The following is a 26120-nucleotide window of genomic DNA, read 5'->3' as shown; positions in this document are numbered from 1 at the left end:
AAACTCTTACCACACATGTATTGCCTCTACTACTTACATAAAATTTTTGCAAGTTCACACAATTCTATTAAAATGTATACATCTATTTTGTCTCTTTGTTCCATTTCTAATTTTGATGACTTTTATATTGAATTACTTGCCTTTTTTTTTTTCTACCAAAAAACTTGCTTTAGGCTGTTCTGAACACCACATTTTTTCCCCCAACATTTTAGTTTGAAAATCTTGAACTACACAGAAAGTTGAAGTAACTGTGTAGTAACTGAATATCCTTATATTCACTACCTTATCTACAATTAACTTTGTATTACGCTTACTTTGTCCCATTCCTATCCATCCTTCTATGCATACAACCATGCATCTCACATTTTTAATGCATTCCACAGTAGGTAGGAAACATCAGTGCCCTTCACAAATCGTGATACAAATTAGTTCCACCTGGTATGGATTTTGAGATGATTTAACTTATCCCCTCATTTTATAGATTAAAAACTTAAAGCCCTAAGATATGAAGCAATTAGTCTAACATCAGTCAGTCAATCAACAAACATATACCGATCATCTACTGTATGCCTGGTATTCTGCAAGGTCCTGGGAACATAGAAATGAATAAAACAGATAAAGGCTTTGCCATCATGGAGCTTACAGCTTAAGGGGGAAGATAGATGTTGGATAGATAGTCGTAAATGGTTAACTAATTAAGTACATGGGGATTCAGCTAAGTGGTGGGTTAGAAAAAGGATTCTGAGAGAAGTCATTACTTACCGTTCAGACCCTCACTGTTGGTAATTTCCAAAGGCTTTCATGCATGATAAGAGACACCTCACAAATTCCTCCAGAAGAGATCAGGTGCTGCAGGTAGTTGAAGGTGAAGCTTTCGTGGACAAGAAGACTCTCAGGGCCATGGAGGCGTCAGCCTGAGCCCACTCAGTAAAGCTACAATGTGGAAACACTGGCCTCCCAGCACTCAGGTCAGACTGCAGGAAGCACGTGAATTCAGGCAGAGGGACTCTAGACTCTCAGGAAGCCCCATGTATGGTGGGCTAAAAGAATTACCAATGTAAGGATTTCAGAGTGGCCTCCTGAGCTGGACTTGGTATCTATTTTTAGAGTTGTAACTTCTGAGTAGACTGAGTACATGTGAGTGAAACATGATTTTTCCTTAGGAAATTTCTAGAAGATTCCCTCACGTTGAATGGTTTAAAGATTTCAGTTTCTCTTCCACATTTGTTCTACTGGGATCTATTTTACTGTTCTAAGGTAAAGAAATAGGTCCATTGCTTGTCTCAAGACAAGGATGTAGGGCAGAGATTTATCAAGGACTGGTGTCTCATCTTTGGACTTCTGAAGCCAGCTGGCCCTAAGCTAAGTTCATAAATTAATTGAGGACACACCCAATAAGATCCTTTTTCCTAAAACTGCCATTTCAAAGAACATCATTATATCTGAAAGGGACTTGGTTTCTTGTCTTTTCTTTCTTGTTTCTTTTTAAAAATTTTATTTTGCATTTGTAAGTAGACCACATGTTGTTGTTTAGCCACTAAGTTGTGTCCTACTCTTTGTGACCCCATGGACTGCAGCATGCCAGGCTTCTGTTCTTTCACTATCTCCCAGAGTTTGCTCAAACTCATGTCCATTGAGTCAGTGATGCCAGTGATGCCATCCAACCGTCTCATCCTCTGTTGCCCCCTTTTCCTCTGTAGATAATCCTAAAATCTTGCTGAGTGAATGGTTATCATGAACAGAGAGGACTATGTTTTGTATTACTGTTTCCCAATTATTATTTATTAGTTGTTATTGCCAATTATTATTACCCCAGAGTGATCTCTGAATTCCTCCCGTGGGACACCCAGTCTAATAAAAAACAGTTTATCACTGGTCTAGGTCAACCCTGCTACTCAGTTTACAACATCTCTGATGATTGTTCACCCAGCCTGTCTTCAAATATAAGAGTTTAGACTTCCTGTTTAGTGGAATCTGAGCTAAGGGTATATTATAGCCATCATCAAAATACAGAAGTAGAAGCTGCTGATATCAAGATCTCCCTGGGATACCCAGGACAGGATCCTTCAAGCAACAGTCAGTATGCATGTGGGTCAAAGCACTTAGAGTAACAGGGTAGAGATGCAGTGTCAACCTCTGGGTCAAATCCAGCTTTCTGCAGCCCAGGGGAGGCAGGCAGGAGTCCTACCGAGCGTTCCTTGGAAAATGGGGTTGGGCTCTTTGGCAGCATCTTTATTCCTCACAATTGCTTTAAGCCTCGGGGCTGCTGGCTGTTTGAAATAGCATTTTAATTAAAACATTTACCCTAAGTGACAGGATCAGTCTCATGAAAGGTTGCAAAAACCAAGCGCAGAGAGTATTAAAAACGTGTTTCATATTGCCGTTTCGCCACTGTGGCCGTCTCAGGCCTCTATCTTCTGTTTTGAAGTCCAAGGCTTTAATAGATGAAGTCTCCTAGGATCACAAAATATGTGTCTCTTTGCCTCCATGAAAGGGAGCTTCTTAAACAACCAATAAACATTGGTTTATTGTGCCACATTAGAGGTGGCACTGTGGGAAGAGGGGTTCCTCATATCAGGTTCCACGTCCGAATGAACTGAGGAGAAGAAGTACTATATGTGACGAGTGATCGTGGATAAGCACAAACGGGAAGCTGGACTTCCTACTGGTGGTTGTCCAGAGCTTCCTGATATACCACTGGAGGGCTAAGCCAGAGTTCCCATTCCACCTGAGTCAGGTGTTACCGTCTTCCAAACACCTAATACCTAACAAACAAACCCTCAAAGCCCAGGCTCATGAGAGAGAAGGGTGGAGAGAAAGGCAGAACTCTATATGAAAGGAAGTAATTTCTTTTAAAATATACTGTATTTAAATACAATATTCAAGTGAGCATAGGATTCCACACTCTACTGTGAGAAAGGGTGTGGCTGCTAGAAACCAAACTGGGAAGAAACAAAGAATCAAAGTTGGATTTTGGTAGAGGTATCCCAGCATGAGTAAAATACCAGCAAGGCGCTGGCTGGGAGACTTTATATACTGAGCACAAAACAAAGCAATGTTCTAACAAAACACTTGGTGAACCCTCAGAACATAGAGCTCAGGCCGTGAGACAGAACTCTGAAACACAACACAAAACCTAGCAATCAATCTCTCTGCTTCTGAATTATGCTGACAGTGGCGGTGTTCTTCCAAACACAAATGATTGGTTATGGTAAGGTAGCAATAGGGTGCTGGCATAGGGTGGTTTCGGGTTGTCTGTGTGTGAATGGGAGTCAGTTGGGTCCCTGTTGCATAATTCCCATAGCTGGAGATTAACCGCATGTGCAGTTTCTGTCCCCAACAGATCAAAAGGTGAAGTCCCTTGAGTGGGATGAAGTGACACTGGGTGGTGGCCCTGAAAGCAGGGGGCTCTGGGTGGTAACAGAACTGTATTCCATTCCCTGCACTTTTGCTGCTTCCACTTTATTCTAAACTCACCTCCATCAAGAATTTTTCTGGAGACTTCCCTGGTGTACCTGTGGTTCAGACTTCACTTCCAATGCAGGAGATGAGGGTTCAATCCCTGATCAGGGAGCTAAGATTTCACATGCCTCACAGCCAAACAACCAAAACATAAAGTACAAGCAATGTTGTAACAAATTCAATAAAGACTTTACAGTTGGTCCACATCCAAAAAAAAAAAAAAAAATCTTTCTACTTGCTGGCATTCAGTCTAAATATGGGGCACAGACCGAGGACATTTGCTTTCTTCTTGAGAGCCATAAAAATCTTTCAGAGAGAAACATCCACTTAAAAACCAGAATTTTAAAATCTAATTTCGATGTATATGTAGAATAATTAAATCTTGAAATTGGAAAGGATTTCAGAGGGTATCTAGCCCAAACTCACCTATCACCAACCCGGCATGGAGCAGTGTACAAGACTGGCAAAGTACAAACAGATATAGACAGAGAGGGAGATAGACGAGAGATAGCCCAGTCTTCAGGCGACCATCTTATTTAACGTATGCTTAGTCACATCCGACTCTCTGTGACCCCATGGACTGTATCTCCTTCCAGGTTCCTCTGTCCATGGGATTCTCCAGGTAAAAATATGGGACTGGGTAGCCATTCCCTTCTCCAGGGGATCTTCCCAGCCCAAGGATCAAACCCAGGCTTCCTGTGTTGCCGAAGTGCTCGTTACCATCTGAGCCACCAGGGAGCCTAACGTGGTGTGTGTGCTTAGTCGCTCAGTCATGTCTGACTCTTATTTAATGACAAACATCAAGGGCACACCCAATAAAATTGGGTTTAAGACAAGAGTGAATACAGTCACCATTATTGTTTAACCTGGTATTGGTGTGTTAGTCAGTGCTGTTAGAAAAGAGAAACCAACCAAAGGAGTAACAATTGGAAAAGAAGCATAAAATTATCTCTTTGGGGAAAAATCCAAGAGACTTGATGGAAAACTACAAATATTTAGAGAGCTTAGTTAAGAAGCAGGAGATGGTGTCTCCCCGCTGCCCCACCACCCCAACACACACACACTTTTAACACGGCATGTTTCTGTTTACTCTTTGTTTTATTCCATTAGTCTATTTTTAAATTTGTAGTCCAGTGCTACATCATTTTAATTACATTAACTTTACAATACGTTTTGATGGTGTTAGGAAAATCCCAGTCTTTTTTTCCTTTTCAAAGTCATCTTGACTGTTTTTTTTCTTGCATTTTTTTCCTGTTCAATATGAAACTTAGGGCCAAATGTCAGGTTCCATTAAAAAGTCTTTTGATGTTGTGATTGAGAAGGCCTTGAATTTGCCAAATATTTGTGGGAGAAGTGACATCTCTATGATAGAAGACGTCCCACTGTGTAGCATACATTGTCCCTCTAAGCCAGGCAGGCCTTCCCTGACCACCCTGTTTTAAATTGCATCCCTTCTCTTTTTTTATTGTATTAAAAATAATAATTTTTTAATTATTTTATGGTTGACTTACAATGTTGTATTAATTTCCTCAGTACAGTAGTGACTCAGTTATGTATATACTATATGTATTATTTTTCATATTCTTTTCCATTATAATTTTTCACAAGATATTGAATATAGTTCCCTGTGCTATACAGTAGGACCTTGGTGTTTATCCATCATATATATAATATTTGCCTCTGCGGTCAGCAAGCAACAATTAGAACTGGACATGGAACAACAGACTGGTTCCAAATAGGAAAAGGAGTACGTCAAGGCTGTATACTGTCACCCTGCTTATTTAACTTCTATGTAGAGTACATCATGAGAAACGCTGGGCTGGAAGAAGCACAAGCTGGAATCAAGATTGTCGGGAGAAATATCAATCACCTCAGATATGCAGAGGACACCACCCTTATGGCAGAAAGTGAAGAGGAACTAAACAGCCTCTTGATGAAAGTGAAAGAGGAGAGTGAAAAAGTTGGCTTAAAGCTCAACATTCAGAAAACAAAGATCATGGCATCCGGTCCCATCACTTCATGGGAAATAGATGGGGAAACAGGGGAAACAGTGTCAGACTTTATTTTTTTGGGCTCCAAAATCACTGCAGATGGTGACTGCAGCCATGAAATTAAAAGACGCTTACTCCTTGGAAGGAAAGTTATGACCAACCTAGATAGCATATTCAAAAGCAGAGACATTACTTTGCCAACAAAGGTCTGTCTAGTCAAGGCTAGTCAAGGTTTTTCCAGTGGTCATGTATGGATGTAAAAGTTGGACTGTGAAGAAAGCTGAGCGCCAAAGAATTGATGCTTTTGAACTGTGGTGTTGAAGACTCTTGAGAGTCCCTTGGACTGCAAGGAGATCCAACCAGTCCATTCTAAAGGAGATCAATCCTGGGTGTTCTTTGGAAGGAATGATGCTAAAGCTGAAACTCCAACACTTTGGCCACCTCATGTGAAGAGTTGACTCATTGGAAAAGACTCTGATGCTGGGAGAGATTGGGGGCAGGAGGAGAAGGGGACGACAGAGGATGAGATGGCTGGATGGCATCACCAACTTGATGGACATGAGTTTGGGTGAACTCCAGGAGTTGGTGATGGACAGGGAGGCCTGGCGTGCTGTGATTCATGGGGTCGCAAAGAATCGGACATGACTGAGCAACTGAACTGAACTGAACTGAACTGAATCCCAATCTCCTAACCCTTCCCTCCTCTACCCACCTGCTCCCCTTCGGCAAGTACAAGTCTGTTCTGTATGTCTATGAGTCTGTTTTTGTTTCAAAGATGTGCTGATTTGTATAATATTTTAGATCCCACATGTAAGTGATATCATATGGTATTCAATGTCTTTCTCTTTCTGAGTTACTTTGCTCATGTATAATAATCTCTAGTTCAATCCATGTTGCTGCAAACTGCATTATTTCATTTTGTTTATGGCTGAGTAATATTCCATTGTCGGAGAAGGCAATGGCACCCCACTCCAGTACTCTTGCCTGGTGAATCCCATGGACGGAGGAGCCTAGTGGGCTGCAATCCATGGGGTCACTAAGAGTCAGACACGACTGAGCAACTTCACTTTCACTTCTCACTTTTATGCATTGGAGAAGGAAATGGCAACCCACTCCAGTGTTCTTGCCTGGAGAATCCCAGGGACGGGCGAGCCTGGTGGGCTGCCGTCTATGGGGTCACACAGAGTCAGACACGACTGAAGCGACTTAGCAGCAGCAGCAGCAGCAGTATTCCATTGTACATACAGTGTATGTGATGGGTATGTATGTATCTTTATCCATTCATCTGTCAGTGAACACTGAAGTTGTCTCCATGTCTTGACTATTCTAAATGGTGCTGTTATGAACGTAGGTGCATTCTTTTTTTTACCTCCTTAGGTAGGTTTATTCCTATGTATTTTATCATAAATCTCTGGAGGTCTGTTTCTAAAATCTCTATTATATTTTATCAGTATGAAAGTGAAAGTGAAAGTTAAGTCACTCAGTCGCGTCTGACTCTTTGTGACCCCGTGGACTGTAGCCCACCAGGCTCCTCTGTCCATGGGATTCTCCAGGCAAGAGTATTGGAGTGGGTTGCCATTTCAGTATATCCTTTTGTAAATACCACATTGTCTGAATTATTGGAGCTTTATAGTGAACCTTGTCATCAAGTAGCTTTACCCTCCAGCATTTGTCTTCATCAGAACTATTCTTACTATTCTTCACCTTGTCGATTTCCACAAAAAGCCTTCTTTTTAATTAGAATTGTATCAACTACTGAAGAACTGACATGTTAATAACACTGAACCCACCGACCCATGAACGTGGTATATCCCTCTATTATTTAGGTCTTCTCTAATTCCTCTAAGTAAAGTTTTGGACTCTTCTGTGTCAGCTCTTCCACATATTTTGCTAGTTTTTCTTCCTGGATATTTGATTTTTTTCGTGTTATAAATATGTATTTATAAATACATGTTAAAATAATCATTTAAAATTTTGTTGTCTATTTTATTTCTGGTGTATGGAAATACAATGGATATTTTTGTATTGTACGCTGATCTAGTATCTAGCAATTTAGTGTTTTGTCTGTAGATTATTTTGGATTCTGGATGTGCAGTCGTGTCATTTGTGGATGATGACAGTTTCATTTCTTTTATTCCAATCCTTACATCTTTTTTTTCTTTCTGGCCTTATTATGTAGCTAGGACTTCCAGTATGTTGGCTGACATGTGATAGCAGATATTCTTGTGTTGTTCCTGATTTTAAGAGAAAGGCTTTCAATATTTCTTCATTAAATATATTTGCTGTGTCTTTTCTTATTTGGTTGGTTGTGTGTGTGCATGCTGAGTTGCTTCACTCACGTCTGACTCTTTGTGACCCTATGGACTATAACCCGCCAAGCTCCTCTGTCCATGGATTTCTCCAGGCAAGAATACTGGAGTGGGTTGCCATTTCCTTCTCCAGGGGATCTTCCCAACCCAGGGATTGAACCCAGGTGTCCCGCATTGCAGGCAGATTCTTTATCATCTGAGTCACCTGGGATCTAGATTCTAGATAAACAGATTTTAAATTCAGTAGGTCTTTGTAGATAAGGATGTGATCAAGGAATCTGGTTTTTACAATCACTCCTCTAAAGATTCTGCTGGTAGCCAGGTTTGAAAACTACTCTCTTAGGGAAGTCTTGGGAGTTTGAATTTTACATGCTGAATTTTAAAAAGTCACAGCTAAGTTTCTACTCACATCTATATTCCTTTACAATAACAGAATTTATATTCTCTCTGTATTTTTTGCAAAGGACTTTTATGTAATTTCATCATTTGACCTTTGACCCTCACAAAGTCCTATATTATCCATGTTATAAATTAAGTCTAAAGTAAATAGGAAAGAAAAACTAATTTTTTTGTATTCCTTCCAAATACTGTGCCAAGTGGTTTAACTTGACTCATCTCGTTTACTTTTTACAACAGACCTTCATAAAATATTCTTGCACTCAAAGACCTTACTTATGCTACTTGCCAGAGGACTTGTAACTAATAAGTACCGAATTGGAATTTAAGGCAGTGAAATGGTTGGGAGTTTGGGCTCCAGAATCAGTATGCTGCTGCTTCTGCTAAGTCACTTCAGTCGTGTTCGACTCTGTGCGACCCCATAGATGGCAGCCCACTAGGCTCCCCCGTCCCTGGGCTTCTCCAGGCAAGAGTACTGGAGTGGGGTGCCATTGCCTTCTCCACCAGGATCAGTATACTTGGGTTCATTTCCTGATTTTGTCAATTGTAAGCAGTGTATACTTGGGCAAAGTTACTTAAGCTTCACAATCCTCAGCGTCCTCATCTATATATACATGAGTAATAATAATAATACCTACTTCACAGATTAATTTATTATGAAGATTCAATAAAACACACAAAGAGCTCAGTACACTGCCAGGCACCTGGTAAACCTTCATAAATGCTAGCAGTGTTTATTATTATTATGTTTTACTCCAAAGCCCATACTTACTCCATCATGCCAACATCTCCATAAAAGAATGTGATGAAGAAAAAAAAATACATAATACCCAGTGGCTCATTATTTATTATTTTTACCTCTAAAGTCCTAAATTATATAACTTCCTATTCAGTAAGAATTTCATAGATATACTTCACAAATTTCCAATTGATAGCATCTGAGCTAACATGTTTGATGCTTTGTCTTACATGGTTGTATGTAGTTTCATGGTGAATATTCCGCCCCCTTTCATGCCCCCACCAGCTGAATCCGCATTATTTCTGTAAGCTTTTGGAAGCTAGAACTAAGTTTTGCCCCTATATAATAGTACTATGAAATCATTAAAGGATGTTATCACAGTTTGCTTTCTACGATAATAATCTATATACCTATCTATCTTAAAAGACATCCCAGGGCTGCTGCAGCTGCTGCTAAGTCACTTCAGTTGTGTCTGACTCTGTGCGACCCCATAGACAGCAGCCCACCAGGCTCCTCTGTCCCTGGGATTCTCCAGGCAAGAACGCTGGAGTGGGTTGCCATTTCCTCCTCCAATGCATGAAAGTGAAAAGTGAAAGTGAAGTCGCTCAGTCGTGCCCGACTCTTAGCGACCCCATGGACTGCAGCCCACCAGGCTCCTTTGCACATGGGATTTTCCAGGCAAGACCATGTCTAATTCAACTTCGTATTTCCTTGGTGTTTAGTAAAACTTTGTATTGTTTAAATATAACTATTAACTGAATGTTACTATAATCTACTATAATCTTTAGAAAACATTTAGAAATAAATTTTATTGAAGTATAGTTACACACAATAAAATCTACTCATTTTTAAAGGATACACAGTTTGATGAGATTTGGCAAATGTATACTCTCATGTAACTCTCCCCTAGTCAGAGTAGAGAACATTTCTATCACCCCAAAAGCTCCCTCATGTCCTTTACAGTCAATTCCTGCTTTGTTACCAGCATCCACCCACCCCCAGGCTATAGGCGACCCCTGATCTGATTTCTATCACTAAAGATTTGTTTTATCTGCTCTAGAATTCCACTAAATGGAATCACATAGTGAATACTCTTTTGTATCTGATTTCCTTTGGTTTTTATAATGTTTTTGAAATCATTCATGTTGCATATACCAGTAGTTTTCTCCTTTCTGAGTCATAGTTCTGAACGGCTTATCCACTCATCTGTTGATGGACATTTGAGCTCTTTAGTTTGGGAGTATTATAAATGAAAGTGCCATAAGCATCCATTTCCAAGTCTTTGTGCGGTTCCTGTTTTTACTTTTCTTGAGGAGTATCTAGGAATGAAATTTCTGGGTCAGATGGTAAGAATACATTGACTTTATAGAAGACTGACAAATAGCTTTCCAAAGTGGTAGAACTATATTACACTCCCTCCAGCAATGTGTAGCAGTCCTTAGGTGTTCTATTCTCGCTAAAACTTGACAGTATGTCTTTTTCGTTTTAGCCATTTTAGAATATATAGTGGGATTTCCTGGTGGCTCAGAGGGTTAAGAGTCTGACTGCAATGTGGGAGACCTGAGTTCAATCCCTGGGTCAGGAAGATCCCCTGGAGAAAAAAAATGACAACCCACTCCAGTATTCTTGCCTGGAAAATCCCATGGACAGAGGAGCCTGGTGGGCTACAGTATCCTTGCCTGAAAAATCCCGTGGATGGAGGAGGAGCCTGGCAGGCTACAGTCCATAGGGTCACAGAGAGTCGGACAGGACTGAGCAACTTCACTTTCACTTTCAGAGTGTATGGGCTTCCCTTGTGGCTCAGCTGGTAAAGAATCCACCTGCAATGCGTGAGACCTGGATTCAGTCCCTGGCTTGGGAAGATCCCTTGGAGAAGGGAAAGGCTACCCACTCCAGTATCCTGGCCTGGAGAATTCCATGGGCTGTAGTCCATGGGGCCCAAAGAAAGGGAAAGTGAAAGTCGCTCAGCCATGTCCAGCTCTTTGCAACCCCATGGACTGTAGCCTACCAGGCTCCTCCGTCCATGGGATTTTCCAGGCAAGAGTGCTGGAGTGCCTTACTGTGGTGTTAAGTTGCATTTCCCTAGTGCCTCTATTAAGTATCTCTTGTATATCCTTTTTTGGTGAAGTATCTATTCAAATCTTTTGCCCACTTAAAAATAAGTTTCTTTGTCTTCATAATATGTACAGTTTCTTTATATTTTCTGCATATAAGTCTCTTGTCAGTTAAATGTTTTTTCTTCCATTCTGTGACTTTTTTTTTTCATTTTCTTAGTGGTATTCTTCTAAGAGTAGATTACAATTTTGATGAAACCAAACTTATGTTTATTTTTCTTTCACTGTTAGTTCTTTTTTTTTTTTTTTTTGCATCTTACAGAAGAGATCTTTGCTTATCCTAAAGTTTTGAAGATTTTTCTCCTAAATGTTTTTCTAGAGTTTTACAATTTTTGATTTTACACATAGGTTTATGACACATTTCAAGCTAGCTTTGTGAGATGAAGGTGGAGGCTTGTTTCTTTCCAGTTCTTCCAGGACCATTGGTTGAGAAGACTTTTCTATCTGAAATATTTTGTTGAAATTAATTAAATTATTTATGATTGGGCTTCCTAGGTGGTTCAGTGGTAAAGAATCCACCTGCCAATGCAGGAGACGCTGGTTTGATCTCTGGGTCAGGAAGATCCCCTGGAGAAGAAAATGGCAACCCACTCCAGTACTCTTGCCTGGGAAATTCCATGGACAGAGGGCCCTCAAGGGCTACACTCCATGGAGTCGCAGAGTTGTACATAATTTAGCAACTAAGTAACAACAACATATATAAACACACACATATATTTTTATTGCACTTTGTGTTATTGTGCTTTGTAGATACTATGTGTTGTGTTGTGTTGTGTTGTGTTTTATAAATGGAAGGTTTGTGGTAGCCTTGTGTGGAGCAAGATTATTGGAGCCATGTTTCCAATAGTATTTGCTCACTTTGTGTCTGTGTCATATTGTGGCAATACTCGCAATATTTCAAACTCTCTACCAGCAAAATGATTATGACTCACTAAACCTCAGATAATGGTCAGCATTTTCTAGCAATAAATTTTTAATATTTTAAAATTAAGGTAGATATGTTTTTTTGTAGACATAATGCTATTATACACCTAACAGACTATAGCATAGTATAAACATAACTTTTGTATGCACTGGGAAACTGAAAAATTTTTGTGACTCACTTTGCTGCAATATTCCCTTTTTGATGGTCTAGAACCAAACTGACAGTATCTCTGAGGTCTGCCTGTACGAACAATGGATTATTATTCAGCCACAGAAAGAAATGGAGTTCTGATACTCTATGTCATCCATTTCAGCATGAATGAAACTTGAAAACATTGTGAAAAAGAGCCAGATACAAAAGGACAAATAGTGTATGATCCCACTTACTTGAAATCACTGGAGTAGGCTAACTCACAGAGACCAAAGTAGAATAGAAGAAACCATGGACTGACGGTGCATGACAGGAAATTATTTCTCTTATTGAAATATAGTTGATTTACAATATTATGTTAGTTTCAGCAAAGTGATTTAGTTATATCTAACAACAGACTGGTTCCAAATAGGAAAAGGAGTACGTCAAGGCTGTATATTGTCACCCTGCTTATTTAACTTGTATGCAGAGTACATCATGAGAAACGCTGGGCTGGAAGAAGCACAAGCTGGAATCAAGATTGTCGGGAGAAATATCAATCACCTCAGATATGCAGAGGACACCACCCTTATGGCAGAAAGTGAAGAGGAACTAAAAAGCCTCTTGATGAAAGTGAAAGAGGAGAGTGAAAAAGTTGGCTTAAAGCTCAACATTCAGAAAACGAAGATCATGGCATCTGGTCCCATTACTTCATGGGAATTAGATGGGGAAACAGTGGAAACAGTGTCAGACTTTATATTTGGGGCTCCAAAATGACTGCAGATGGTGACTACAGCCATGAAATTAAAAGACGCTTACTCCTTGGAAGAAAAGTTATGACCAACCTAGATAGCATATTGAAAAACAGAGACATCACTTTGCCAACAAAGGTCCATTTAGTCAAGGCTATGGTTTTTCCTGTAGTCACATATGGATGCGAGAGTTGGACTGTGAAGAAAGCTGAGAGCCGAAGAATTGATGCTTTTGAACTGTGGTGTTGGAGAAGACTCTTGAGAGTCCCTTGGTCTGCAAGGAGATCCAACCAGTCCATTCTGAAGGAGATCAGCCCTGGGATTTCTTTGGAAGGAATGATGCTAAATCTGAAACTCCAGTCCTTTGGCCACCTCATGCGAAGAGTTGACTCATTGGAAAAGACTCTGATGCTGGGAGGGATTGGGGGCAGGAGGAGAAGGGGACGACAGAGGATGAGATGGCTGGATGGCATCACCGACTCGATGGACATGAGTTTGAGTGAACTGCGGGAGATAGTGATGGACAGGGAGGCCTGGCGTGCTGCGATTCATGGGGTCTCAAAGTGTCGGACACGACTGAGTGACTGAACTGAACTGATGTCTATTTCAGATTATTTCCATTATAGTTTATTATAAGATATTGAACATAGTCCCCTGTACCATAAGTTAATCCTTGTTTCTTATCTATTTTATGTATAGTAGTTTGTATTTGTTAATCCCATACTCCTAATTCACCCCTCCCCTTCCCTTTCCCTTCAACCACAAGTTTGTTTTCTGTGTCTGTGAATCTGTTTCTGTTTTGTGTATAGATTCATTTGTATTATTTTTTAGAGTCCCCATGTAAGTGGTAGTGTATAATATTTGTATAGTAGTATAATATTTGTATTTCTCTTTCTGACCTAACTTTACTTGGGGTGGTATTTCCTAGGTCCATCCATGTTGGTACTAATGTTTCATTCTTTCTTTATGTCCAAGTAATATTCCATTGGATTAATATATACCACATCTCCTTAAGCCGATCATCTGTTGATGGATGCTTGGGTTGTTTGCATGTCTTATATGCTGCTTTGAACCTTGGGGTGCATGTATCTTTTCAAATTACAGTTTTCGTATTTGCTGGATATATGGTCAGAAATGGGATTGCTAGATCATATGTAGGCCTATTTTTAGCTTATTACAGACCTTCCATATTGTTTTCCAAAAAAACAATATGGAAAAGTTGGCTGCACCAATCTACCTTCGCACCAACAGCGTAGGAAGACTCCCTTTTCTCCACATCCTCTTCAGTATTTATTATTTGTAGACTTTTTAATGATGGCCATTCTGACTGGTGTGAGGTGGTACCTTATTGTAGTTTTGCTTTGCATTTCTCTAATAAGTAGCAATGTAGAGCATCTTTTCATGTGCCTGTTGGCCATCTGTATGTCTTCTGTGGAGAGATGTCTATTTAGGTCAAAAAAAATCTATTTTTTGATTTTTTTTATTGAGTTTTATGCACTGTTTGTATATTTTGGAATTAAGCCCTTGTCAGTTGCATCATTTGCAAATACTTTCTCCCATCTCATAGGTTGTCTTTTTGTTTTGTTGCTGTTTTCCTTTGCTATGCTAAAACTTTAAAGTTTTATTTGGTCCCATTTGTTTATTTTTGCTCTTATTTCTTTTGCCTTGGGAGATTGATTTAAGAAAATATTGATCTGATTTAAGTCCAGGAATGCTGTTTTGCCTGTGTTCTCTTCTAGGAGTTTTATGGTATCAAGTCTTTTATTTAGATTTTTAAACCATTTTGATTCTATTTTTTTATATGGTGTAAGAGAAGGTAGTCTAATTTCATTGATTAACATGCAACTGTCCAACTTTCCCAGCATCACTTACTGAAGAGACCATCTTTTATTCATTGTATATTCTTATCGCCTTTGTTATAGATTAATTAACCATAGGTATGTGGGTTTATTTCTGGTCTCTGTTTTGTATTCCATTAATCTGTATGCCTGTTTTCATGCCAATACCATCCTATTTTGATTACTGTTGCTTTGTAGTATTATGTGAAGTCTGGGAGTATTATGCCAGGCAATTCTTATTTCATGGGCATGGAGTTTCTGTTTTAGATGATGAATTATTTTGGAAATAGATAGTGGTGATGTTTGCACAACATTGTGGGTATAATTGATGCCGCTGAACTTAAAATGGTTAAAAAGACAAATTTATGTTCACATATATATATACATACACATTATAGATAGATATATATAGGCACAATAAAAAAATTAAAAAATATTCCATTCCTCCCTCCTGCCTATACTTTTAAAATTCTGTATATTATAAACACTCAATACCTTGTTGTTATTTTCCCTTCAAACAGTAAATTATTTTTTGAAAGAAATAAAAAAGAAAAAATCTTTTAAATTTGCCCACACATTTGTTATGTCTGAGACTCACCATTCCTTTGTCTAGATCCAGATTTCCCTCTGATGTTGTTAGCCTTCATCCTGAAGTGCTTCCTTTAGAACTTTTTGCAGTGCTAGGCTGCTGCTGCTGAATTCTCCCAGGTTCTGTTTGCTTGACAATGTCATTATTTCACCTTTAGTTTTTAAGACTATTTTCACTTGGAATATTGGAAAATTTTCTTTCAGCATTTAAAAATCATCTAGTTTGCGTGGTTTCTGAAAAGAAGTTAAAAGTCATTATCTTTGTTTCCTCTAAATTAAAATGTGTGTTTTTCCCTCTGTCTACTTTTAAGATTTTCTCTTTATAACTTGTTTTCAGCAATTTGATCATGAAGTGTCTTGATGTACTTTTCTTTGTATTTATTTTGCTTGGAATTCATTGAATGTGTTTGACTCATGGGTTCATAGGTTGGTTTTGTTTTGTATTTAATTTGAGGGAAAAGAGAAAGTGTTAGTCGCTCAGTCATGTCTGACTCTTTGTGACAGCACAGACTGTGGCCCTTAAAGCTCCTCTGTCCATGGAATTCGCCAGGCACGAATACTGGAGTGGGTTCTCATTCCCTTCTCCAAGGGATCTCCCTGATCCAGGGATCGAACCTGGGTCTCCTGCATTGCCGGCAGATTCTTTACCCTCTGAGCCACCAGGCAAGCCCAATTTGAGGGAAATTTGGCCTTCATTTCTCCATTTTTTTTTCTGCCTCTCCTCCTTCTTGGACTTTTATTACATTCATGTTTGACCACTTAATTTTGTCACACAAGTCACAAAGGCTCTATCTTTTTCCAAATCTTTTTTTCTTTTATACCTGGCCTTTATAGTTTCTATTATCTATGGCTTCAAGTTCCCTGATCTTCCATCACACGTTCTTAATTACTATTATTCTCATTTTTCATTTCAGATATTGTATTTTTCAGCTCTAGAATGCCTATTCAGTCCTTTTACACATCTTAATTTCACCCTTCATTGTGTTCATGTTTTTATTCAAACCCTTCAATATTTGTGTTAGCTTTCAAAGTTCTTGTCTGATATTAACACCATCTCTGTCATTTTTAGAACTGTCTTTGCTGACTAATTTTTAATCATGCCTATGGATCACATTTCCTGTTTCTTCACAAGTCTAACAACTTTTTCTTGGATAGTGGATATTGTGATGTTTTGTGTTGATTGTTTGAATTTTGCTATCTTCCTTCAAAGAGTATTATGGGCTTTCGGCAGGCAGTTAAAATACGTAGAGATGAATTTGGCCTTTTCAAGGCTTGCTTTTTAAGTTTTGCTATGTATGTATGGGACAACCTTAACTTATAGTTAGTTTAGCCTTATTTCTAAGGTATGGTCTTTCGGGGGTGCGTGCTGAGTGATCCAGGTGCTTAAGGGGGTCCACACTTGAATGTCTCCTAGCATTGTATGACCTCTGTGAACTGTGCTCCCTGCTGCTCATGTTTTCCCTGGTAATTGTTATACATCATTGTTATTAGCCCTGCTTTGTGGTCTCATTCTATGCATGCTCTTATTCAGGCTCAAACAACTTCTGGAGCTTTTTCTCAGTGTAGCTCCCACCTCACTATTACTCTAGCCCATAAACTCCAGGATCTTCAGCCTCCCAGAACCCCAGTCCCTGTCTCTTCTCTTAGCAAGACCTACATGTTCTGCTTCTGTCCCCCTTCCCTATACTGAACTCCAGAAAGTGCAGTGGCTCACTGGGGTGCACATAGGGCTTACCCCTTTTGTCTCTCTTCTCCTGAGGACAGCAGTGCTATGCTCTCTATTGTCTGCTGTCTGGAAAACAATTGTTTCATAAGTTTTGTTCAGTTTTTTCGTTGTCTAGCTGGAGAGCAAGTCTGGTACTAGTTATTCCATCACAGCTAGAAGCAGAACTCCAATCTGCATTTCAGTCTCATGGAAAAATAATAGCTTATAGCTGTGTTCCGACTCAAGGTTAAATAGGGATGAGTGAAATATAGTAAAATAAATCACCAATTGTGTAATCAGGTACCCTATAGCTTGGAGAAACTTTAAGTTTTCACTTTAAAGTAGAATGCTTTAAGTTATATTACCAGTTTAATTTAAGGTTCATTCTTTCTCCCAGGCCATGCGTATTTCTTGACATTATCCCTTCGCAACCGGCCTTTAGTTGATCTTCAAAACAAAAGAAATCTAACCCTAGTGACACTAGCTGTCTTCTGTGATTCCTAACATAAAATTAGGAAAACTTGAGTATATTCTGTATGTGCCTTCAATTACTGAGGTGCAAGTAATAAGCTCCAATTTGCTTCAAGGTTACTGGAATTAAGTCATCCAACCATATTCTTGAGGTCAAGTATACTAACATTTGTATACAATTTCATAAAGAAAATAAAATCTTTATAAGATATGGATGTGTAAGATCTGCTTTTGAGATTATGTCCAATTTTGTCGATTTAGTTGGCAAAGCGGTTGCCAGGGTATAATGTGTTACACTTTTCACACTGTGAGTCAGTGTGTTCGCTAGAAATGCCATATAAGCCTGAAGGCTTATCTGAGGACAAAGGACGATGAGGGGAGGAGAGAGACGGAATGGATCCATTTTGAGGTGCTGAGGATTAGAAGACTCCTCAGATCCCTAGGAGATCCATGTTTACTGCACCAGCCTTCAGAGTAACCAAGACGCGGAAACAATCTACATGCCCTTCCACGGACGAGTGGATAAGGAAGATGTGCCACATGCACACAATGAGACACAATCCAGCCCCCAAAGCGAGGGAAACACGGATGGACCTCGAGGACATCATGCTAAGTGAAGTAAGCCAGTCGCAGAAAGACAAACACCTCGTGGTTCCACTCATGAAAAATCTAAAATAGTCAAATGTGTAGAATCAGAGTGGAATGGTGGTTGGCAGAGGCTCGAGGTGGGGGAAACGGGGAGCTACTAATCAATGGGCTAAACAAGACAATATGTTCTAGAGATCTATGCAGCCTTGTACCTAGAGTCCACAGAGCTGCATTGTATGCTGGAAAATTTAAATGGGTAGATCTCACGTTAAGTTCTTGCCACCATGTGTGTGCTCAGTTGCTCAGTCGTGTTTGACTCTTTTCGACCCCATGGACTGGAGCCCACCAGGTTCCTCTGTCCATGGGATTCTCCAGGCAAGAATATTGGATTGGGTTGCCATTTCCTACTGCCATAAGAATTAAATTACAAAAAAAAAAAAAAAGGATTGCTGATTGTGTTCATGATATAAAGATCTTACAAAAATGTTAAAAAATCAAGGTTAAAAAAAGACTGAAGTCCAGTTCTTTAATGACTTTCAGGTTTTTAGCACATGCCTGGTGCTTTGACTTTATGAATGGAAAAAGGTGGCATGTATCCACTGGCTTAATCTAAGGTGTCAACAATCCCTCTCTGAAGCTATTGAAATAAGAGGAGTGCCCACAATTACTAAAGATCTTCCGGTGATAAAAGAGAAATTGCATAAACTCCTGGCTCCATGCATGAGAATGATTCAGCGTTTCATAAAAAAAAAAAAAAAAATACTTTCATTGACTTTCCAGTTAGGTTAATTTTCAGGAATACTTTCTCCTCATACTTAACCGTTGAAATGCAACAACTTCTCACTGCCCCCCAGGTCGCAGGCATACAGCCTCTGAAAGCTGGTCCGAAATCTGCTTTTACTGTGTCTTCTTTATAAGACAGGAAAGAGACTGGCTGAATGGCTGAGCCGGAGCAGAAGTCTACCTGCTGGCAGGAAATTTTCTTAAGCCATGTAAGCAAGGACAAGATGACTGATGAGGCAAAGAGCATGCTCCAAACCTGCAATCAACCTGCAAGAATCAGTACCTGGCCTCGTGCTTATCAAGTGCACTCCCCAGGGGACCTGATTAAGGAAGGAAAGAAATAGGATACAGAGCCACTGCCACAGACACGTGGTGGGAACATCTACCTAACAAAGCTCTTGTTGAAGCCATGCCTAGTGAGCTTCAGATCCTCCAGAGAAGGGGGTGGAGTCTGAATAGCCATGAGTAAGCAGTCAAGCTTTTAAACCATCAACTACATGCTGGAAGGAAATTTTCCTGAAATCTGTTTTGGCTTTATAAACAAAATGTAAGGAATACCGCTTTCTTGATGATCTGATCATCAGAGTGATGGGCTGTGTGATAGGATGATGCCATCAGGCATAGTGAGACGCTAGGATCCGTTTTCTCTACAACACTAACTGATTCTGGACGCCTTGCCCTTTAAGTTGTTGTTGTTGTTTTTGTTTTCCTCCTTCGTGTCATTTTTCTTTGGCTCCTATCTCACAGGTACACTGTCAGCGGTTACAATGTCCTGTTATCAAGACGTTTTTAATTCTCTTCTGCATGTGTTAGTTCTCATCGAATGTGGGCGTAGATGACGTATTGCCAGGTTTCTTGTGCAGAGACTCCTGTGAATCAGGTTCGTTATCTGTGGTGCATAGACTTGGTGACCTTTAGTGCAGGACCCAAGTCCTCCTTCCCCCAGCTCAGGACTACGTCCCCCAGTAGCTGACAGCACTGACTGCTGAAAGCTGACAGTCGAGTTTCTCTCTGGGCATTGCCCTCAGCCCTGGGCAGCTGCTTCACCCCAGGTTATGCTCTCTCCCAGGTGCCGCTTACATCCAGTACATGGGCTTGTACAAAGACCCAATCTTCTCGTTTTGACTTGAGCCAGCTTTGAAAGGCCACCCCAGCTCCAGAACTTTTGGCAGGATTGGCTGAAGCTTTGTTGCAGCTTCTTCACAGCTCGACTTCTCCTCATACGCAGTCCTGCTTCCCTCACTGCCTTCCAGGGCTTGCTGCTGAGAAGATCCCGGCTGACCCTCCTGCAGGCAGATCTCCACCTCCAGGTCTGTGTCCCAGGGAACCTCCACTAAGGCAGGTGGTGTGACCTCAGCCCTGCCGGTGTCCTTCACAGCAGTGGTACCTGTGTGTCTTAGGACAGGTCTTCTCTCTTGCCCGGTTTTGCTCCCAGTTCTTGATTTCCATGTTTTCCATAGAATTTCTTCTTTGTGTGGAGATTTTGAAGTTGACTAGTGGAGGTTATAAAAATGAGGTTTCCAAATAGATTAGATTATAGGCTAACATTTATTCAGAGAACCACCTTTATTGAAGAGGTCTCCACTGGTAGACTATGAAGTGTCAAGGATTTTTTTTAATGTTATTTTATCTCTTCAATGTTTGAAACGTTTATTTGGACCATCCTCTATGTTTTCTTAACTCTTTTAAACCAAAGTTGATGGTCCAAAACAAAAGATGATTTATGGACACATATTTTCCCACTGTTGGTATTTGCTGTTCAGATGCTAAGTCATGTCTGACACTTTCGTGACCCCATGGACTGCAGCACACCAAGCTTCCTTTTCCTTCACTATCTCCAGGAGCTTGCTCAAACTCATGTCCATTGAACTGGTAATGCCATCCAACCATCTCATCCTCTGTTGCCCCCTTCTCTTCTTGCCCTCTTTCCAGAATCAGGGTCTTTCCCAATGAGTTGGCTCTTTGCATTTCCTGCTGTGGCTTTCTTCAAATTCCCTAGCTCTCATATTCTTGCTGGTAACATTTAGACAAGTATTATATACCTTCATTCTTTTCTTTAAGATCTTTGTTCTATTGTTTTGATAGCTTGCTCTAATTATCTCCCTACCCATTAATTTTTTTAATTGAGGTATAATTGACAATCCTACCCCATTGATTCTACCTGGAAGTTTCTAATTTTATTTAAATAGCCTGTTTAACCAAGTGGAATTCAGAGACTGGAAAAGCCATTGAGAAAATGCTAAGTATGCTAATATAGTACAAATTTTTATTTACTTAAATCACATATAAACAAAAATGTGTTACTGATCAAACCTGGCATCCTCTAAACGGATGTCCCCTGTTTTACAGACTAATAGACACCGAAGGACCTCAGAGATCATCTAGTGCAAGCGCCTCATTCTGTGGAGGCCCCAGGGTGAGGCGACAAGCACCAGAATGTGCAGTTAGATCCCTCATCTGTCAATTCAGAAACCGTACTTCTTCACCACAGTTACCACTGAATTCCTTTTCCTTTCTCTCTAACTCCTTCCATGAACCCAGGACATTCTCTTGACTCAGTACTTTAGAGACCACAGTTATTTTAACTTCATTGTCCTTTGAACCTCAAGCGGGTTTCTGGCATTCCTTTTTCCTAATTCAGTTATGCAATCCATCAGCAGAATTTAACCAACACAAATTAGTTGGGGTGAGAAAATATTTAGGCACTTTCATCCAATACTAGGGCTTTTTGTTTTTTAAAAAATAACCTTATGAGACTCTTTTTTTTTTTTTCCTTTTAATCTGTGCCTGTTGACTCAGAGAACCAAGGACCCCAAGTGGCCCGTTTGTATGGGCTGCTAAAATACCAAAGACTGGGTGGTTTATTAAAAACAGAAATTTATTTCACAGTGTTAAGAGGTTGGAAGTCCAAATCATGGCATTGGAAGACTCAGTGTCTGGTGAAGGCCTGCATCCTGGCTTATAGACAAAACCTCTTCACCATGTTCTCACGTGGTGGTCCGGGGCAAATATGTGTTCTTCGGCCACTTTTTAAAGGGCACTAATCCACTTTCTAGTAGATTTCCAGCCTCTTAATCACCTCCCAGAGATCCCACCTCCTAATACCATGACCTTGGGGATTAGGTTTCAATATATGAATTTTGGAGGGACACAAACATTCAGACCATAGCAGATATGACTAATACAAAACTCAGTGTTATGAGCTGTATGATGTCCCCTCAAAATTCGTATGTTGAAAACCTAAGTCTCAACACCTCAGAATATGACTGTATCTTGAGATAAGTTCATTAAAGAGGTAACTACATTAAAATAGAGATGAGACTTTTTTGGAAGCTATGAAAGAAAGTGAAAAGTGAAAAGTGTTAGTCACTCAGTTGTGTCCAACTCTTTGTGACCCCATGGACTGTAGCCTGCCAGGCTCCTCTGTCCATGGGATTTCCCAGGCAAGAATATTGCAGTGATGAGTTGCCATTTCCTTCTCCAGGGGATCTTCCCCACCCAGGGATTGAACCCATGTCTCCTTCATTTCAGGGATATTCTTTACCATCTGAGCCATCAGGGAAGCCCTTTGTAAGCTCTACTTGAACCCTATGTTGGAGAAGGAAATGGCAACCCACTCCAGTATTCTTGCCTAGAGAATCTGGTGGGCTGCTGTCCCTAGTGTCGCACAGAGTCGGACACAACTGAAGCGACTTAGCGTAGCATGAACCCTATGTACTAAAATAATCAGAAAATGTGCAAGTTCCTTTTACAAAGCGCCTTACATACTATGCTTCTTTGTGTGAGTTTTAGCATCACTTGTGGCAGAATGAAACTATTATTCTGATCAAAAAGTACGTGCAAATTAGTTCACACCCTGTATACTTAGTCTGCCCCTGAAATAAATTGGTTAGCTAAATGAGTAACAAATAAATTATTCAATGATGCAAATATTCATCATGGAAAGGCAGGCTGAGCTTTCAACTTGAATAAGAGTCTTAGAATTACTCTAGAGAGATAAGACTGGTGCCAAGTGGAAGGAGCAAGGACTCTAATTTTATTTCACAAATATTTTCCTTTCATATCTCTGGTCTTTGTCAGTCTCTCTAGAGTCACCAAGGGAGACAGGCAATTGATAGTTTCTTGCAGTAAATCATTTTGCTGAGAAATCCTGCATAGCAGGTATTGCCTGACTTAGCTGAGAATGATAAACTAGCAATGTTGTTATTCAAGTTAGAAGGACCTGAAGGAGCATAAAAACTACCTGCTGTGTTGTTGTCATGGTGTCTCTTTAAAAGAGTGATAAAGAACTTCAGTTTTGGGTGGGAGGTGGCTTGCAACTTTTTTTTTTTTTTTTTTTGGCTTTCAGCATGACCTGAAGAATTAGAACTCTCCAAAGCCTTCAATTTGAGTTAAACTATCCAGTAAAGAAGCCGAACCCGGTCTTGACCTTATCTATAATTTCATCCTCTAGCAGTTATCTCCAAAGATACGAGAGAACTACAAAGGTTTCAGTTACAGAACATCTCCCAGTTCCCTGGCCGTCTCATGGAGTTTTCTCACAAGCCTGATGTGGGCGGATCTGATCTTGCTTCTTATATTTGCCCAAAATGAATGGACCGCGCCAGAATGAACCACGTCCCTACCCCAGGTTTGGCGGGTGCTGATCCCTTAGGGGCAGCACGTCCATGAGGTGTTCTCGTTTAGAAATCCTTGACTGTCCTGCACCATCACCACGACCACCACCGCCATCACCACCACCATCCCCATCAAACCACCAATCTCCTGGCGTTCTTTACTGAGGCCCTGAGATTCAGGCTGAGACCTGCTTCCTTACAAAAGACTTGTTTCCTTCCTATCTGACATAGCCCAGGTAGCAATCACATTTCATAATGTTTTTCTCCTTTTGTTCTCAGGTGTTCTAAGCCGGCTCCCCGCAGCGCACATCAACAGTAGAACACCTGGGGCGGACCTGGCTCCCAGACCATCAGGAGAGACTTGCCAACCAGCTTGCTTAGGATGTCTCCGTAGTGGAAATTCTGGGACTGGGGCCTGTTTGGAAACACCAGAGATAGTTCAGTTCAGTTCAGTCGCTCAGTCGTGTCTGACTCTTTGCGAACCAATGAACCGCAGCATGCCAGGCCTCCCTGTCCATCCCCAACTCCCGGAGTCCACCCAAACCCATGTCCATTGAGTCGGTGATGCCATACAACAATCTCATCTGGAGACCCCCACCCAAAAAAATTAGCATCGGTGCTTCCTTTTAGAACAAGACAGAAAAGCACATATATCATTTTAAAGAAGCTGAGCTTTGGACTGGTTGAGAGAGGAGATGGTGGGGAAGAGCCCCTTTCTTACTGAGCGTATGTTGGCTTGTTTTGTCACTCATAATTGGAAAAAGCTCTGTTGCCCTCCTTCTGCCAAGGTGTTCCCTGCATAACCTGGGTTCCAGTAAAAGCGCCGAATGCATGCAGTGTAAGAAGTCCTTCCTTCACTCTATCTTTTCAATCACAAAGTATGTTGATTCACTAAAGTCCAGACTTTTTGCTGGCACCACCTTGACCTCCGCTGCTCTACTTTGGCCTCTCATGATCGCCTCCATAAAAGCCACAGGTGAGTCAGCTGAAATGGGAAGGAGTAAAGAGGTGTGTTTCTGGCTCCTCCACTCAAGTCTCTGAGCAATGAAGGACTGCAAACAAAGTCTTTCAACCTGAAACTCTCAAGGGTAGGGTGTGGGAAAGTGTGCGGCCCAGTGCATGTTCGGCAGGTCGGACATGTGTACTTTCCTTCCATTTAATGATTAGAAAGGAATTAACTCTCCCTGCCGCACTGCAGTCCAGCTCTCACGCTCTCCTCATGGAAAATGCCACCGGGACAACACCAAGCTTCAAAACCCTTGTGCTTTCTGGCCAGGGATAAAGGGTTCCCTCTCTCCTACACTGATTTCCGCCCCTTCCTCGTTTCTCATTGTTCTGAAAATGTTTGTAATTTAATTGCTAAACATGAGAAACGTGATTAGTAATGTTTGGCTCCTCTGGTTGATTCTGTAGAAAGACTTTTTCACACGTTGACGTCAAGCACCCGCACACACGTTGGGCGGTGGTCTGCTAACAGCCCAGAGCCTTGGTCTGCCTCCATGCCAGGCTGCAGTGTCAGGGCCCGCTCCTTCCTGCTACACTCCAACATTCCTCATAGCTGAAAGAAGTTATCTGCAGGCCAACCGAGAAGACAACATCGCTCCTCTCCTACCTCCGTGGAATGTGCCCCGGTAAGAAATAAGAATTCTTCATTCAAAGCCTGGGGAGTCTGATGGTCTGCCTCTCATGAAGGGTCAGCAAATATTTTTTCAGGAATCCTGAATTATTTTCCTTGATGTGAGAGCTTAAAAATCTAGAAAAACATTATGAAATGTGATTTCTATCTACTTGGCAACGAGTGAGGGGATGGTGTTGCGTTTAAACACACACACACACACACACACACACACACACACACAAAATACACTCTGTGGAGACAGGTCTTAACCTGTATGTTGGAACCCCTGCTTAAATCTCAGTAGACAAAAGCAGAGAGACAGTATATCAGAGGGGTTTCAGCACGCGGACCTGAGTCAGGCTGCCCAGGTTCGCGTCCTCGCTCCCTTCCTTACCGAGCAGGAGACTCCGAGCAAGTTGCTACATTTCCATGTGCTGAGGCTCCCCCATCTGCAAACCGGGGACCAGAGTAGTCCCTACCTCATGGAGCCGTTATGAGGATTAAATTAATGTTCATAAAGCTGCTCACAGCATGCCTGGCACATATAGTAAGCTCTAGAGGTGTTTGTTAAATAAACGAAATAAAGATGCATGTCATGGCTGTGTTAGTCAGATCAGGGTGCCGTGACTACACCACAGGACGGGTGGCTTAAACAACAGACATTTACCGTCTCACGGTTAGAGGCTGGAAGTCCGAGACCAAGATGGCCTCAGGGCTGGTTCCCCGTGAGGGCTGGCCATGATGGAAACATCTGTTCCAGACCTCTCTTGTTGGCTTGTAAGTGGCTGACTTCTCCCTGAGTCTTCCCTCTTGTAAATATCTGTGTCTACATTTACCTTTCTTCTAAAAAATATTTATGTATTTATCATCTACTTGTCTGCAAGTAAAAAATTTAGTTGCAGCACATGGGATCTTCTTTGCATCACGTGGGGTATTTCGTTGCAGTGTAGGGACTCCCTAGTTGCAGCAGATGGGCTTAGTTGCTCCATGCACGTGGGATCTTACAGTTCCATGACCAGAGATCAAACCTGCGTCCCCTTCATTACATGGCAGATTCTTAAGCACTGGGCCACCAGGGAGGTCCCCAGACTTATAC

General features: G+C 40.9%; 1 protein-coding gene across 2 annotated transcripts in view; it reads left to right on the top strand.

Moving 5' to 3' along the window:
• The window catches only part of SYN2 (synapsin II), a 190074-nt gene extending 165113 nt beyond the window's left edge, over positions 1-24961 (top strand). Inside the window, exons 12-13 of one of the 2 annotated variants that reach the window (XR_009732589.1) lie at positions 23686-24382; positions 24820-24961. Coding sequence is in view for 1 of the 2 variants with exons in the window: in XM_061397199.1 (XP_061253183.1) it covers positions 23686-23963 (278 nt within the window). In the remaining variant the exon portion in view is untranslated. Of the gene's footprint in view, positions 1-23685; positions 24711-24819 lie in introns of those variants that run through there. The other variant, XM_061397199.1, reaches the window with a different exon arrangement.
• Positions 24962-26120: the final 1159 nt, after the last annotated feature.

The sequence above is a fragment of the Bos javanicus genome, chromosome 22 (genome assembly GCF_032452875.1).
Source record: "Bos javanicus breed banteng chromosome 22, ARS-OSU_banteng_1.0, whole genome shotgun sequence".
NCBI classification, from domain to species: Eukaryota; Metazoa; Chordata; class Mammalia; order Artiodactyla; family Bovidae; genus Bos; species Bos javanicus.
The sequence above is the reverse complement of the archived record's forward strand: the minus strand, read 5'-3'. Positions and strand labels throughout refer to the sequence as shown.